At 57.5% G+C, this 14,250-nt stretch overlaps 1 protein-coding gene across 7 annotated transcripts in view; it reads right to left on the reverse strand.

Annotated features, from left to right (window-relative positions):
- The window catches only part of ZFPM1 (zinc finger protein, FOG family member 1), a 70,893-nt gene extending 64,438 nt beyond the window's left edge, over positions 1-6,455 (reverse strand). For 3 of the 7 annotated variants that reach the window (XM_036440240.2, XM_036440236.2, XM_045582607.1), the window contains exon 1: positions 6,055-6,453. In XM_036440240.2, the coding sequence (XP_036296133.1) occupies positions 6,055-6,094 (40 nt within the window). In that variant the 5' untranslated portion in view covers positions 6,095-6,453. Of the gene's footprint in view, positions 1-6,054 lie in introns of all 7 variants that reach the window. The other 4 variants (XM_045582608.1, XM_036440237.2, XM_036440241.2 and 1 more) reach the window with 3 other exon arrangements.
- Between the last annotated feature and the right edge of the window lie 7,795 nt (positions 6,456-14,250).

A 14,250-nucleotide genomic window follows, 5' to 3' on the forward strand; every position in this document is an offset into this window, starting at 1 on the left:
AAGTCGTGGGGGAATGAGCCAGCTAGGAAGAGGGTGGCGGGTCACCAGGGGCCTGGCACAGCGAGCTCTGAGGGCCACAGGGCCAGAGAGACGGCGGGAGATCTTCCCAGGCAGGGCCCTGTAGGAGTTTTACTCTCTGGGAGTTTGGGAAAAGGGATTTCTCCATCTCACATAAGCTGGAAACTACAGATCTGACCTGAATGACCAGAGATACTGAGGAGGAGGAGGATGGTTCATAGCAGTTGTTTCTGAAAATGTGTATTTCTCTCTGATCCTCACAGTGGTGCCCAGGGGCCAGCAATGCCATCACCTGGTTTTGTAAATGGGGAAAACAGGGCTCGCATGGGGTAGGCATTGCCCTTAGTCCCATGGCCACTAAGTGGCACAGCCGGGATCCCAGCCATGTCCATTTCATGCCATGTATTCATTAGACCATTTATCCAACAGAGTTCTGGAAGGCCCTCTTTGTGGGGACAAAACAGACTCAGTCCCCGCTCCCAGGCAGTGGGTGATCAAGCAGACCAATGAGGTCTCTGTGGGAAGAGTGGGGTGTGGAGATGAGAAATGATCTGCCTGTGAGGGGCTCTGAGTGGAGACCTGAGCAGCTGTGCAAAGACACTGAGGCTAGAAGGGACGAGAAAGAGAGAAGAGAAGAGAAGAGAAGAGAAGAGAAGAGAAGAGAAGAGAAGAGAAGAGAAGAGAAGAGAAGAGAAGAGAAGAGAAGAGAAGAGAAGAGAAGAGAGATATCCTTGGAGCTTCTGGTTGTGAACAGCCCTGGTGAGGGCTCAGCTCTGACGGGAACTGCTGCAAGTGCAGGCTCTCCTCTTCTCCTAGGGCCACACGCAGCGCAGCTTGAAGAAAGCTGATCTCTCACCAGTGGGACCACCTGCCCCGTCCTGCCACAGCCAAGGACACTGAGGCCCACAGAGGGCCAGGGGATATGGAGGATGACTCCCTCTGCAGGCAGAATACCCTTTCTCCAGGGCACTCCTGCCTGAATGGGGAACAGCAGACTAGGTCCAGAGAATACACATGTGGCTGTGGCCTCAGTTTCCCCCTCTGTGAAATGGGGACAGTAGCCAAGGACAGGTCCAGGGAGATCCAGCGGTATGGTGGCCGAGTGGACAGGAGCCCAGCCAGGTGCCCGAGTGTGGCTCGGCCATCCTATGTGAGGGCCCAGGCCTGGGTCTATGAGGTAGGTGATACCAATCGGCGAGGCAACAGCTGCCTCCAGGAGGAGGCCTGTCGATGGCAGATAGGCTGGCCGGGAGTATTATTCACGAGCCCGTCAAGCCCCAGGAACGTCTGGTTGGCATAGAAACAGGAGATAAGGGGTACAATTAATGGCATCGCATTCCCTCCTCCTTTCTTCCCCAACTGACCCATTTAAATTGCTGGCGGTGCTGGTGCCATGCTGGGCTCCCGGTGACCTCCGGGGAGGGGCTGGCTGGGCAGCCGGGACTAGGCCAGGCTCAGGCCCCCGGGTAGGGCTGGGTAAAGTCTCCCCGGAGACCACTCCTGCACAGGAATGGCTCAGGAAGGAGGCCATGGGAGATGCAGCAAGGGCAGGGCTGGGAAAGACCCCAGTGTCACTGCTCCCAGAGGCCCATTCTACAGGTGTGGAGATTGAGGCCTGAGAAGCCCAGAGTCAGGTAGAGAAGAGAGAACTACAAGAAAGCATCGTGATGTTCAGACATACTGGTTCAGAGTGAGCGGCCACGCTGCCTGTATTTCAATTCTCGCTCTGCCACTTTCTTGGGTGAGAAACTTTTCCTCTTTGTGATTCAGTTTTTTATATATAAATGGCAATACGAACAGGACCTGCTTTAAGTTTATATGTAGTGTGGCACAGAGTAAACTCTGGATTAGCTATTATTTATGTTGTTGTTGTTGTTATTATTATTATTATTATTATTATTATTTATCAAATGAGCTGACTATGTTTCCTGAGGCCCAAGAATAAAGGAAAACCAAGAACAGTCAGAGCTGGGTGAAGTCCCACCATCAGGAGTGAGAGGCTGAGTTCTCAGGTGCACGAGAGCTCTGTTCAAGTCCAGGTTCAGGGGCAGGCACTGTGAGCAAATGCTTCCGGGTCTCTAAATCCTCTGTCCCCTTTACTCACTATAGCTCCATCCCCATGCTTCCAGGGTTGCTTGGGAGGGGACCAAAGCCAGCTGAAGGCAGAACTTAGTGCCTGTCAACCTCTGGCAGCAGGCACAGTCACACCTGTTTTTCAGAGGCTGTGGAAGGTCAGGTGACCTGCCAACGGTGGCTCAAGTCAGGGGCAGCGAGGTTGCCACCGGTCCCTCTTTTCCAGCTTCTCTGCCACCACAGCAGCATTTCAAGGTGGCCCCTGGGAGCCAGGCAGACTCCAGGTGCCTCCCACACATGGAAAGAAAGTGTGCATGGCTCTGTACAGATAACTGCGCTTACATTCATAAAAGCTCACACAGAGACCACCTCGCTTCCTTCTGGGGCCTAGCCCAGGCTCTCCTGGAACTGGCCCTCGCCAGAAGGCATAGCCAGTCCATCTGGTGGGCGTCAGGCTGCTTCGGAGAGCAGGCGGGTGACTTTGAAGCTCGGAGTAAATGAGTCATCCTGTGGCCACCAATAATTTGTTTAATCAAACTCCGAGAATGTGTGAAAAACACCATCCTCTGTGACGGAGCTGGAGTCGCTGTTGGGGCTGGGACTGGTGGGGGCTGTCCAGCCAGGCAAAGCCCAGCCTCTTCTGGAAGTGTCTTCCTTGGCTGCCCTCGGCTTTCACCCTGTATCTGGATCCATGGTCCCCAAGGGCTTTCCCACTATGAAGCGACTCTGTGGCCCCTGGACAGCCCATCTGACCTGGGGGTTCACTCCTATCTGCATTTTTTCAGAAAGGGAAATCGAGGCCCAGTGCACCCCCCCCCCCACACACACACCTCATTCTTGCCTCCTCACACAGGCCATCCCTCCCCTAGAATCTCGTGACTCTCAGCCCTTTATTCCCCTCAACAGTCAGGAATCGTCACCCCATTTTTCAGAGTTGGAAAGTGAGGACTGTCCCCTGTCCCTGGCAACCCATGGCAAGCCTCTTCCTAACCCCCATTCCAGAAAGTGTCCCTGACTACCCATCTGTTCTCTACTCTACCCCTTACCTTGTCTTGACTTCCCACACTGCTCCCAGTCTCACCCACTCCCATCTCCCCAGTGTGGTGTGACCCAGTGCTTACATACAGCAAGTGCTCAATAAAGACGTTCTGAGTGAATCAAGACAGATGTACACATGTACACAAACCTTCTCTCCTAATTTGGGGGGCACGCTAAAAAAGAAACCAGCATACTGGGTCCCCTGGGCAAAACTCAGCCTGGGCAATAGAACTCACGGTGTGTGTGTGTGTGTGTGTGTGTGTGTGTGTGTGTGTGTGTGTTTTCAAGTAAACTCCAAGCAGGTTACACCTCACACTTGCCAGGAACCACACCAACCCTAACATGATTCAAGAGGAAAAACACCCTATCTCCTGCTGGAGGTGCCAACCCCACCTCTGGCTGTCTCACACCATCTAATAGAAATCAGGGGCGGGGTATCCTCCCCCCTCCTGGCCGACACAGTCACTTTCCTTTCATTTTGACGGACTGTACCACCCGCAGGGGGAGAATAACTTCTTGGCAATTAAGTGTGTTTGGGATGAAAACTCGCCCAGACAGACCAGCCCTGGCGAGGACACAGGCCCACGGCTTCTACCCCTGCCCACGTCCGAGGCCCCCGCTCGCCCAGGCGAAACACCCCCTCCTCTCTGTTGTTGCCTTGAACCGGCGGGGCCTGGTGACCATAGATAAGGACTCTTATCGTTCTTGGCGATCACCATCCGGCCGACCGGCCCCGGCGTTTATCTGAGCTCACATCGACCCGGGCGGGAGGAAAGCTCAGAGGGGTGGGGGGACCAGGGGTCCCGGGCCTCGTTCTGCCCAGCGCTCCCCGCCGGCTCAGCCGAGCCTATCGTGTCAGCCATCTGGCCGGCCAAGGCCGCGCTCCCTCCCGCCTCGCCCTCCCCCGCTCCCACGTTTGAAGTTAATAAATGGAAGCGCCTATCGCCGCCGCCATCGGTTACTCGCCTTATCAGCGCGGCACATCTATCTCTGCGCGGAACAAAAGGCACACAGAGGCGCGGGCAGCTGCGCCCCGGCTTTGGGGAGGGAGCGGGGGACGGTGGCCCCACGAGCTCAGCCTGCCCGCGGCCTGGCTGCAGGTGAGGCCGGTGCGGCGGGCGCACAGCTGCGAGGGCTGCACGCACAGCCGCGGGCCGAGGACAGGCGGGCGGGCGCCGCCGCTTGGTGACAATCAGCGCTCGCATCTTAACGCGCGGAGATCTGCCACGGGGAGGAGGCGGCTCCCGGGGCCGCGGGCTGCGGGGAGAGTGCCCGGCCCCGCCTCCCAGGCCCGGCCCCCACCTCTGCCTGAGTCTACGGAGCATCGAGGGCGGGCAGCGGGGGCTCACCCGTGTGCGAGCCGCAGTCCCCGTCCCTAAAGCGCGCTGCTCGGCCGACCCAGCTGGCCAGGGCGCTCGCCCCGCTCTGGGCCTTATCGGCACTGGCGATCGGCTCCCAACCTGCGATCTCCCTGCCCGCGCTATCTGCATTTCTCATCGCGCTGAAACACATACACATACGCACACACGAGAACAGACCGATCGGTAGCGCGCGCGAGGGAGGAGGGGAGGAAGAAACCAGAGAACGCAGCATGCAGATCGGGACCTGTGGGTGGTTTTAATACTTGAGTTGACTTGAGAGAAGGCGACTTTCTGAAAATAGGTCCCGCTTGCACATGGAGGGAGTCGGGTTACGGGAATCCGGATTCCTCCTGGCGTCCCCCTCCACCCCCAACCTCGGGAGTAGTAGACACTCCCCCAGGAGTTCGCGCAGTAGGCTCTGGTAGCAGTGGTCAGGCGGACAGAAGTGGCAGTGCCCACTGCCTGGGGCTGGGCAGCGGACTGGCCCCGACTCCCCTGCCCGTCTGTCTGGCCTGGGAGATGCGACCCCCGGAGGAAGTCCCGCGCCTCCGCCCTGGATGCCGAAGCTCCAAGTTATTACTGGCGCGGGGCGGGGAGCCGCGCTTCCTGTGCACTGGCTCTGTGGCTCTTCCCGCAGCCGCGTGGCCCCCGGGAGTGCGGGGCGCTCTCACCGCCGGGGCATCAGCCGTGTGAACTCAGTGGCCACCGAGACCCCCGGGGAGGGGCCCTCAGGGCGGAGGGGAGAGAAACTTGGACGCGCGCGGGGGCACCCTGGCGGGGGTGGGGAGGGAGGAAAGAGTCTCTTTTTTTGACTTGGAGGGGTGGTGGGTGTTCCTGCAGGCATCTGAGCGCGCCTTCTGCGGCCGGTGCGGCCTTGACCGGGTCGGACCTCCAAGAGGCTGTCTCCAGGCATGGAAGGCTGGAGTTGGATACCAGGGCTACAGGACACAGGGGTCTGAGTAGCTGCACGCTCCTGTCCCCACAACCCCGCAAGCCACGTGGCTCTCTGGCCGGCGGGAGTGGCAGTGGGTGGCAGCGCGCCCCCGCCACTGGACCATGCATTTCCACGCGGCCTCGGGTGTCCCCTCTTCCTCCCAGGTCTCTCTCTTTCTCCCTCTAGATACAAAGCCTGGGAGAGTCAACTGCGAGAGATAAGATCACAATTTCAGCCCGTCCCGACAGAGCGATCTTATCAGGATGGGACTTGCAGAATGGAATATTTTAAACTTTATCTGAGCCCAGATCGGGGCCGCCTTATCGCCGCACCATCTCGGGGGTGTGGGGGAGGGGTCCGCCACGAGGTGGGCGCGCCCCCCGCCACTCGGATCCCGACTGTTTGGGCGGACACCCCTCCCGTCCGGCCAGACCCCCGGTGCCGAGCCGAGACGCGGGGGCCCAGCCCGCCGCGGAGATTAGATTGCGGCGCGCTTGGCACAGAGCGCGGGGGGCGCGGCGCGGGGTGAAGGTCGCCGGCGGAGCGGACAGAGCGGGGCGGGTGGGGGGCGGGTGGGGGACGGCGGGGGTCGGGGACGGCGGGCGGGCGAGCGGGCAAAGTTTGACTCACGCTTAATCTGCCGGGGATTGCTCTGTTTCCTTCTGGACATGTCTCCGGCGCCGCGTGCCCTCCCGGCGGCCGCCTCTAGCCCCTGGCGGGCGGCGGCGGGCGGCGGGGGCGCAGCGGAGCCACGGGACGGCTCATGCCCTCGGCCCCCGCGCTCCGCAGCTGCCCCGGCCCGCGCCCCCAGCCCGCCGCGGCCGGCTCGGAGCCGCTGCGGAAGCCGGAGGCTCGGCCCCGGCACTGCAAGCGCGCGGACCGCCGGGGCGGCGGGCGGCGGGCTGCTGCCGGTTCTCGGCTCCCGCGCAGACGCCGCCGCCGCCGCCGCCGCTCAGCTTTTCTCAATGGAACCTGCGGGCAGCACACAGCGAACCGGGAGGCCAGGACCCGGGCGCTCCGGGAGGGCGGGCCGGGAGGGGCGGGTCCTGCTGGTCACTGGCGCCGCGCCTCCGGCCCCGCCCCCGGCGCCGGGGCCCGCCCAGGCCTGCAAGGGTTGGCCCCGCCTCTCCCTCTGCGCCGCGGCCCTGCCCAGCCGCACAGGCCCCGCCCAGCACCCGCCCACAACCCCGTGTAGACCTCAGGCCTCGACTCCTCCTTCGGCCCTGAAGCTTTGTCCTCAGGCCTCTTTGGGGCTCGGCGTCCTATTCCTTCTCGCCGCTTCGCGGCGCGGCAACCGGCGTGCTCCGGGCCTCTCTGGACCCGCCCCTCAGCGCTGGCCCTGCCCCAAAGCCTGCCGGGATCTGGTTTAGCCCCTGGACGCTAAGGCCCCGCCCCGCCTCCGCCCCGGCGGCCTGGCTCCGCCCCGGCCTCCTATGGCCCCGCCCCCTACTCTGTAACACCGCCCCCAGTTTCTCCGGTCTGCGCGCTCCTAAGCCTAGGGGCAAGCTCAATGCCCTGACACCTCACATTTGTCTTGGGTCCGATTTGAGGTGTGGAGCCAGCTCTGGCTGCTGGGGGCTTTCTTCCAAATCTCCGGTGGAGGCGATATCCCCAGGGTCCGCCACCCCAGTGGCCGAGACCCTCAAATGGAAAGCTGGGACCTCGGGTCCTCCTCGCTCGGACTGAGACCTGGCAGGAAATCTTGGAGGTTGCGGAAGCTAGGGTCCTGTCCCTGCCCCTCTCCCAGCAGTCTCCGGTGTCACTCCTTCGGAGCCTCTCCTCTGCGGGGCGCCCTGATGGAGGCCCAGGAAGCCGGCCTCTCAGCCGGTTGAGCGAATCTCTGCGTCCCTCCCTCCTGGGCAATCGGAAAGGAGCGAGGGTCCCAGGGTCAGTACTGTCTGCTCCAATCCTGGAAATAGAGATGACCCTCTTGTCCTTTGGGATATGTTTATGGGATCCCAGAGGCCCCCATTTCCAGTGAGCCTTGCTCAAGGTCACACAACATTAGGATTGCCCAACAGGAGCACAATTGTATTCTTATATTTTAATGTTCTTGGCCTGAATTAAGATGCCTAGCCCCTCTCACTCATATTCATAAGAAATAGGGAATTAGTAGGGCCCCAGGGCTACCAGGAAGACTTTTCTAAAGAGCCCCACCCACTTAGTGGCAGATAATCATCACCACTGTCACATGCCAAGGCTGGCTGAATGCTGAGCCCCCTGCCTGTGAGACCCCCACATCATTCTGACTTCTGTTACCTTTGCCCCCACTCCATGAGTAAGGAGAAGGGTTATCCCTGGAGCCTGCCCTGTCACTACTCTCAGGGGGTCTTTGGGCAGCAGAGTGACAGGCAGGGCAGGAGGCTGAGGTCCACCCTGAGACCACTCACTGCCACTGGACAGACAGAAACTCTAAGGCTAGGAGGCCAAGAGACTTGCCCAGGGTCACACAGATTCCTACCCAGAGCCAGTGGGTATAGCCTTCCTACAGCTGCCTGGTGCTGTACCCCCTCACTGAGGAGCTCAGGATCCATGGCTGACTGGTTCACTCAGCCCAAGGCTCCCATAGTGTTTGCCAACTGAATGAGGCACCCCACCTATCTGTGCTTCCCGTTGGGCTTTACTACCTTCTCAAAGATGGAGACTTGGGAGTCAGAGGGATTCTTGGAGGAGGTGGCTATGGGTTGTGTCTGGGGCTCCATGCACACCCAGGTTGGTGCTGCTGAAATGGCTGGAGATCTGTTAAGGAGGATCTTGAGGGTCAGCAGGAGGAAGAGCCATATTAGTGATATCTGTCTAGGGTGCAGGATGAGAAGCTAGGCATCACTTTGGCCACTTCTTTGCCCATAAACTGTGGCCCCAAGAGGAGAAACACATCCAAATCACCCAGAGACTTAGGAGCAGAGGCAGGTGAGAAACAGAACCTGCTGGCCAGAACTAGCTACATCATTTTTGAGGCCCTATGCAAAATGAAAATGTGGGGCCCCTTGTTCAAAGATTAAGAATTTCAGGGTGGGTAGATCATCGGGTTGGGGACTGAAAGGTCCCAGGTTCGATTCCTGTCAAGGGCATGTAACTTGGTTGTGGGCACATCCCCAGTACGGGGTGTGCAAGAGGCAGCTGATCAATGTGTCTCTCTCCTCGATGTTTCTAACTCTCTACATCTCTCTTCCTCTCTGTATAAAATCAATAAAAAAATAAAATATAAAAAAAAATAATTTCAGGGCTGCACTGAAACCGGTTTGGCTCAGTGGATAAAGCGTCAGCCTGTGGACTGAAAGGTCCTAGGTTCGATTCCAGTCAAGGGCATGTACCTTGGTTGCGGGCACGTCCCCAGTTGGGGGTGTGCAAGAGGCAGCTGATCGATGATTCTCTCTCATCGATGTTTCTAACTCTCTATCCCTCTCTCTTCTTCTCTGTGAAAAATCAATAAAATATATTAAAAAAAAAAAAAAAAAAGAATTTCAGGGCGGCAACAGCAGAGTGTTAAACCAAGTGAAGGATCTTCCCAAGAACTGGAGACCTCATGTATCTGCACAGGGCACAGGCCCATGAAGTGCCACAGCAGCCCAAACCCAGGTGAGAGCTGTTTCTGGAGCACTTTCCTTCTATGCTTTTTCTCTCAACCTGCCCTGCAGGGGCTATCTGTACCTTTATACAGAGGAGGAAACTGCCTGGCCGGTGATCAGTGGTGATGCCATAGGACCTTGAACACACTACTGTGCCCTCAGAGGAGGTCTGTTGATAATGGAGCTATATTGAGGAAAAAAGAACAAAAAGTGTTGTTGAAAGGAAGGCCTGGGTGAGTCCAGAGTGGGAGCAACTGCCTCTGCCTGGGGAAATCAGGGAAGGCTGTCTGGAGGAGGAGCGGGCATAGGGCTGCTGAAGGTGTCTCACCTGGCCACCTCCATCCCCATGGGCCTCCCACTGTGAACTCTAATTTCCACCTGTCCCTGTGTGACTGTGAGGAGTGCCAGGATTCACATCCAAAAGTCATTAGTGGAGTAAACAGAATTGCATTCAGTCTCAATGGGGGGCTGTCAATGCTTGCTGTGAAGTTGGGAGGGGCTTTGCATGGAGCAGGGCTGCCTTGGCCAAGGCCTGGCTGTTCCCTGCTCACTGGATTCCAAGGCTGATAGCAGGCTCCCTGGAGGCCTCCCAGGAGGATCCAAGGGTGTCTGGTCCCAGAAAAGGCCTGAGCATGGCTCTGCTCTGGACGCCCACTCTAGGAGTGATGCCTTTGTCCGTCACGAACATTTCTAAGCCCTTTCTTTGGGCTGGTTCATATTCTTTCATGAAATCTTTGTGCATCCCTCTGCTGGTTACAGCCATTAGGGTCACCAGGCAGAAAGTGGCAGAGCTGGGCGTGGACACAGTGCTCAAGGCTCTTGTGGCAGTGATGAAGGCACTAAGGCCCAGGGTGGTCCTCCAGCTCAGAAGTGGCAGTTTCCTGTAACCCCAGGCAGGTTAATTCCAGAGGAGGGTGGCCCATGGCTGGACAGTTGCTATGGGTGGGGGAAGGAGCTAATTGTGGCATCTCCTGCATGCCAGGCCCTGCACTGATTGTTGGGCTATGACCAAGGAAGCCACAGAATGTTCTACAAACTTAAGATGGACATTGAAGAATAAAGAGGATGCTCAAAAAAGAGTCATGGGAGACGAGCATTCTCAGCTGTGGGAAGAGTAGGTGCAAAGGCAGGGAGGGCTGAGGGTGGGGTCTCAAATGATTCTGGCCACAGCAGTCTATGGCACAGAGCAGGTCCCCAGGCCAGGCTAGATGAAAGGTCTCCGGACACCAGGCCCACGAAGAGCTTCACTGTCCCTCCACTGTTTGCGACTTCATCTCGTCATAGCTCCCAAATGCCCCCTGGCACATCACCACCACCCCATCGTGCTTCAAGCCTCCCTCAGTCACCACCCTAACCACTGTCCCCACCCCACTGGTCCCCCAGAGCCACTCCTGACCCGCTGCTGGTGATGACCTCTGCCCTGGCCTGCCCTGCTCTTACCCTATTTTCTGAACCTCCTTGTACTAAAGTCCAGGTGTCCTGCAGGCTGGGCCTTTGTGAAAGCTGGTCCTGCTGCCACATGCATCCTTCTCTCCCACCGCCTGGCACTTCCCTCCCACTTCCCTTCCTCAGGGAAGCCCCTGACTGCTCCCAGACAAGACTCGGCCTTTCCTCTCTGCTCCAGTTGTGGGGACCAGAGGCCTTTCCGCAGCACTCAGTGCTCTGTCATCTAACACTAGCAGACGTGAGAGAAATGTCCTGGGGGGTTCCTCGGTGCCAGGCCCTGTGCTGGGCAGGTCAATGCACCATCTGCTTATAATGGCTCTTTGAAAGACTGTTAGAATTTCCATTTGCCAGATGAGTAAACTGAGGCTTAGAGAAGTGAAGTCACTTGCCCAAGGCCACACAGCAAGTACGTGGCAGAGCTGGATTCTCCCTAAGAAATCCACACCCTCTGCTCCAGAATGAACACTGGTTGCTGTGTTGGAGAAGGGGGCCCGTCTGTCCCAGGGCCAGGCCTTACTCAGCTCCCCCATCCCCACCCCTCCCCCAGCTCTGCAGATCAGCCTAAGGCCTCTGGGTAGCTGCATCAGGGGCCCATCCTGACATTCATCAACACTGGCTCTGTGAAGGGTTTAATTAACTTCCTGTTTCAATGGGGGGATAATGAGTTTTAAGCACCATGTGACTCCGTAAGGAGGTCAAAAGGCAGCAAGGATGTCAAAATAAATTAAGTTAGGAATCAGGAGGCTGCCTGCAAAAGACACAGAGAAGGAGTTGGCCTAAAGACAACTAGATGCTGTCTGGGCCCCCCAGGCTGGTGGGAGCACGTTGGGGGGTTGCTGCCTTGGCTGCCCACATTGAGGGTGGGTGGCTCTGGCTTGGAGACTGGGCTCAGGCAGTTCTGCCTGTAGTTGTGGATTCCATCTGAGGGGCAGTAGGGAGAGTCGTCCTGGGACCACTTCTCCTGGGCATGGTGGTTCTCTATAGAGCTAGCATCTCTAACAAGCCACCCCTCTGATATCCTTGGGCTCAAAGGCTGTTGCCTGGAGACCGTCCTAGGTCCTTGGGTATTAGCTAGAGCCACGGTTTCATGCAGCTGCCCAAGTGTGGCCCATTGACCCCATGAGGCAAGGCAGTACCAGGAGCAAGTGTTATCTGGAAGGAAGTATTATCTGCACATTTCCCAACTCTGAGAGCTGGGGTTACGTGGTTATATCACTAGAGAGGAAATGCACACTTACCCACAGGAGGTCTTCTTTCTTTTTCTTTCTTTCTTTCTTTCTTTCTTTCTTTCTTTCTTTCTTTCTTTCTTTCTTTCTTCCTTCCTTCCTTCCTTCCTTCCTTCCTTCCTTCCTTCCTTCCTTTCTTTCTTTCTTTCTTTCTTTCTTTCTTCTTTCTTTCTTTCTTTCTTTCTTTCTTTCTTTCTTTCTTTCTCCTTCTTTTCCCCTTTTCCACTCCCTTTCCCTCCCCCCCCCCCCCTCCTATCCTGCTCCCTCCTCTCCTCCTCTGCTTCCACTCCTTGGCTTTGCTCCCTTCCTTTCTCCCTTGTCCCTTCCTCATTTCTTCTCACCTACAAACATGTATTGAGCTCCTACCCTAGTCATTAAAGGTAAAACTGTGAACACACAGCCTAGCAGCAGGACGCCAATAGCCACAGTTAAGGACTGGGCCCTGGGACACACCAGAAGGTCGAACACGCTATAAAGCAGGGTGGAGGCCTGCCAGGGCACTGCGGGTGCAGTTGCCACAGGAGAGGCTACAGATGGGAGGTGTCATGTGAGTACATACGTGAAGGAAGAGCCAGGTGCATGCTGTGGGGGGTGGAGGGCAGAGGAGTGAGACCCACCAGTCTAGCCACAACACGTAGGCCTAAGAGTCTCCAAGTGTCATGGTTAGAAGGGTTTTTGGTAATTGTGCCAATTTAATGAGTGGGAAAATTGAGGTGTGGATGGATGGTGATGAGCCTGAGGTATGCTGTCTCCTGGCTCAGATGGGTACCTGACTCTATGCCTATGGCTGAACACACTTGTCTCCCTCCTAGGCCTCAGGCAGGGCTCTGGGGGTCTCTCGGCAGGGCAGGCAAAGGTGCAGTTTGTATAGGTGCAGCTAAACCTTGGCCCTTGGGAGGCCCAGTCCTGTCTCCTCTCTGCCTGGGGGATCTGGGGAGGAGACCTGTGGCCTTGAGCTGCAGCCCAAGGCCATACCAGCCAGTCAGTGAGGTAGGCAGTGTCCTGTGGGAAAGAGGCCTTGGGCACCCAGGCCCAGAGTGGGCGGAGAGGAGAGATGACCCGAGGGGCTCAGTGTGGCTGCTTGGGGCCTCCATTCCCACAGCAGCAGGACCTTGGGCCTTGTGGTTAGGTTTCTGCGAGAAATGTGTTGCCCACCCACTGGACCGGCATAGAAACGAGTCAAGTGGTTTCAGAGCTGGATTTTCAGAGCCCACACGCAGCACATTCATAGGTGACGCAGGGAGGACAAATGAGTCTCCAAGTCCTATCCCCTCATTGGGGGTGCTTCAAGGAATCCTGACCATGGCCACTCCGGAGTGCCAAGGATTTGCCCTTCCCTGGTGGATGTCTGCTTCTCTGAGGCCAGCTCTGTGGGATCCTTTCCACTGGATTCTTCCCACTGTGCGCCATCTACACAGTTTCCCAGGAGACTGGACTCTCTACGGCCTTTGTGGCCCCAGAAGCTGAGGTAAGCCCACTTTAAGTAACATTCCCTAGTCAGTTCCCCTGGGGCGGGTGTGCCTAGCAAAGCTCCCTCTTTATGGTGTCTGGGGGGATGGAGGCTGGCCTGCCACTCTACCACCAGCTGCTCTTCCTCTGGCTGCCTTGACCACCACCAAAGTCCAGGCAACCCCTGCTTTTTCTCTCTCCCAGCCTCCCCCCTCCACCTGCTCATTTGCTCATAAGCACCATCTTCTTTCCTGCTTGTCTCTGAGCTGGTGGGGCAGAGAGGTTGTTGGGGTCAAGCTTTGGAGCCTATTGGAGGATGCAGTTGAACAATGCAGACATTTATGTTACTTTCTGCTAGCACTCCTCCTGCCTGCCTCAGGGCAGCCAGCCCCTGGAGGAACCCTGCTGGCTTCCTAGATGGTGAACCAGGGCAGAAACAGCAGCACTGCCTGAGGACATTTGTGTGTGTGTGTGTGTGTGTGTGTGTGTGTGTGTGTGTGTAGAAACGGGGAGGGGTGGTGGGCTATGCTGTTTTCTCAGCTGCAGGATGGCCAGGCACTTCCTTAGGTCCTCAGGGAGCAGTGGCCCTGCTCCTGCCCAAACCCTCACCAATCCTCATCCAGCCCACTCCATGGCTCAAAGAGGCACTTTGGGATGTGTTTGGGGACCTCTCAAGGGTCAGGTCCTCCTAGACACACCCACAATCACTCATGCCTCAGTGTGTCTGGGCAAGTCCCATGTTTGCTGGTGTGTGGGTCTGTATGCCGTGCCGGTGTGTGTAAGGCTATGGAAGGGTGCACACATATGTGCAGTAAGCTTGGTTTCTGAACCTGTGGAAGGGGGTGGCGCTATGGCGTATGTCTGTTGTGTTTGCATGTGAAAGCGGTAGGTGACTCTAGGTCTAGAGTTCAGCTGCCAGTGGCCTTGGTGCCCAGCCTGCTGGACAAATGCTGCCACCTGCTGGCCAGTTGGGCATGTGCATGCTCGGGGCTCTGGCTGCAGAGGGGGTTACTGCCACAGGAGTGGGGTGTCTTGTTCACACCAGTTCCTGAGCAGACTGGAGCCATGATAGGTTCCCAAATATTGTGAGCATCAGCACCCCAAGGGCATGTGGCATCACAGAGTGCTCATCCACC

The sequence above is a fragment of the Pipistrellus kuhlii genome, unplaced genomic scaffold (genome assembly GCF_014108245.1).
Source record: "Pipistrellus kuhlii isolate mPipKuh1 unplaced genomic scaffold, mPipKuh1.p scaffold_m20_p_17, whole genome shotgun sequence".
In the NCBI taxonomy this organism is placed as follows: Eukaryota; Metazoa; Chordata; class Mammalia; order Chiroptera; family Vespertilionidae; genus Pipistrellus; species Pipistrellus kuhlii.